General features: G+C 43.4%; 1 gene segment (V, D, J or C); it reads left to right on the top strand.

The window, feature by feature from the left end:
* Positions 1-1,326: 1,326 nt before the first annotated feature.
* On the top strand, positions 1,327-2,204 carry LOC124466886. The segment is given in 2 exon segments: positions 1,327-1,460; positions 1,606-2,204. Coding segments are annotated over 2 exon segments (390 nt in total).
* The last annotated feature ends 244 nt before the right edge of the window (positions 2,205-2,448 follow it).

The following is a 2,448-nucleotide window of genomic DNA, read 5'->3' as shown; positions in this document are numbered from 1 at the left end:
AGTGGAGTTCAGACTTAAGATGCAGGAGATTACTATTGTCAGCAGCACTATTCGAGACCGTTCCCACAGTGATACAGACTCGTACAAAAACCTCCCTCAGTCCGACTGCACAGTGACTGCACTGCTACAGCTGGGACCTACTGCAGGTGCTGAGGGGGGAAGAGACAGTGTAAGGATGAGATGTCTGTCAAGGCAGGCCAAGGAAGCACGACAATATAAAAGTGTTGACTCGGTTTTATTAGCAACGCCGTCGGATCATGCCACCAATCCACAACAGAGTGGCTAGCATGAGTGAGAAACATGTCTCTTAGATAGCAATTATATACACGAGCTGGACAGTACAGATATAGTAACCACCAAAACGTTCCCTTAAATAGTACACATTCCACGCATGATGCACATGGAACACAGTCCACAGGTGATGCGGTCATAACTAAGTTTGGAGACCACTATCTACTTCCTTGCTCTCTAGAGGTTGCACAGAGTGCATCCCTAGATCTATGTGTGTCCTTCTAGGGGCACACGGAGCGACCTCTTAACCTCTGAGACACAAGCTTCGTGTATACAGAACATCTGCACATCAGACAGTGACATGGAACACTGGTCAGTAGATGAGGTCACATCAAATATCACAAACTGTACACACCCTCTGTCTCTCCCTGAAAACCATGAGGATGAAGATCATTGCAGTTATAATAGTGATAGTCATCATAATCAATATGATCTGAATCATTGGACTACTTTTCCATGATTGATATTGTCACGGTGTGTGGAGGGGTAGGACCCAAACGCTGGAGAGTCGGCAAGAGTTGCGAAGAAAGGGTTTAATGCTCAAAACAGACATGGTACACAGGGACAAAGAGTAATGGGTAATGCCAAGACTGGACAAAAACAGGAACCTAAATACGCAGAAACAAAGACACAATGAAACTAACGAGAACTGAACGAGACACAGGTGACGACAATGAGACAGGGAACACTAGGACAGGGCAAAACCAAAAACAATAGGGGGGCACGGCTGTGGCCGTGACAGACATAATACATAACAGTTGACCTTCTACTAGACAGTCAAGGAGGTCAACTACGTTGTCAGGTCAACTGTGACATGACAACGTATTTTAAGTAATAAAAATACCAAACCATCGCAATCAGTCGTTATAATTGTCATTTTACCAACACTGACCACTAGAGAGAGACAGAGACTGTATTCACTGAGACACAGCATCAAGCCTCAGTTCACACATCTCTTCAACTACAGTTTCTCAGTGGATCCAAGAAAGTGTGTCTGAACAGAGAGGACACTTTGCATAGGCAACACATGCTTCAGTGGTCTGGGAGTGTTTATAGTCCTGTGAGTTTAACACCTCATGACTGAGAGCTGTCCTTCATGACAACAGAACCCACAACAACCATGACTCTGATCACCATCTTCATCTGGACTCTAGCTGTCTACATACAGGGTAAGAGAGTTCTTTCATAAAAGATCAACTTCAGTATTACCTCTAATTTTAACCACTTGTTAACCACTCCAATGTGTATGTTTTGACGTATCCAGATGTATCCTTAATATTTGTCTCTTCTTTCATCTTCTCTCTTTACACCCAGAGTCCAGAGGGCAGTACACTTTGACTCAGACTCCTGCAGTGAAAGCTGTTCTTGCAGGACATACAGTCTCTATAGGATGTAGAGTTAGCAGTCCTGTGTACAGTGGTAATCGTCTAGCCTGGTACCTCCAGAAACCAGGAGAAGCTCCTAAACTCCTCATTTACTACGCTACAGCACTTGAGTCTGGGATTCCTCCTAGATTTAGTGGTAGTGGATCTGGAAGTGACTTCACTCTGACCATCAGTGGAGTCCTGGCTGAAGATGCAGGAGATTACTACTGTCAGAGTTACCACAGTGATGGAGTGTTCACACAGTGATACAGAGCCGTACAAAAACCTCCCTCAGTCAGACTGCACAGTGACTGCACTGCTACAGCTGGGACCTACTGCAGGTGCTGAGGGGGGAGAGACAGTGACATGGAACACTGACTGGCCTTTGTTACACTGAGATGAATATATCAGTGATGCTCATATGTTAACTAACCCACCCTCATGTCAAAGCACTCCTTAAAACGTTTTAGCTCATGAAGTTAATATATGAAACCTCTTATAGGAAAACAAAACTCTTTATATTAGTGTGAAACCTGTCTCTACTGACTCTATCATTCAGACCTGGTGTTCATCAGAGACTGATATACAGTCATCTATACATTCATCTGGTTGATGTACTTTCCTGATGCTGAAAATCTACCGCACAGTAATCACATTGAATGTAATTTAAAAGGATTACACTTTTTAGAAATACCACAATCATGCTACTCTACATTGCTAATGATCATAATCCCTATCATGATCAACTCCTTCATGATCAACTCCTTCAACTCATTGTCATATGTCTCATTAA

This window comes from Hypomesus transpacificus, chromosome 4, assembly GCF_021917145.1.
Source record: "Hypomesus transpacificus isolate Combined female chromosome 4, fHypTra1, whole genome shotgun sequence".
In the NCBI taxonomy this organism is placed as follows: Eukaryota; Metazoa; Chordata; class Actinopteri; order Osmeriformes; family Osmeridae; genus Hypomesus; species Hypomesus transpacificus.
The sequence above is the reverse complement of the archived record's forward strand: the minus strand, read 5'-3'. Positions and strand labels throughout refer to the sequence as shown.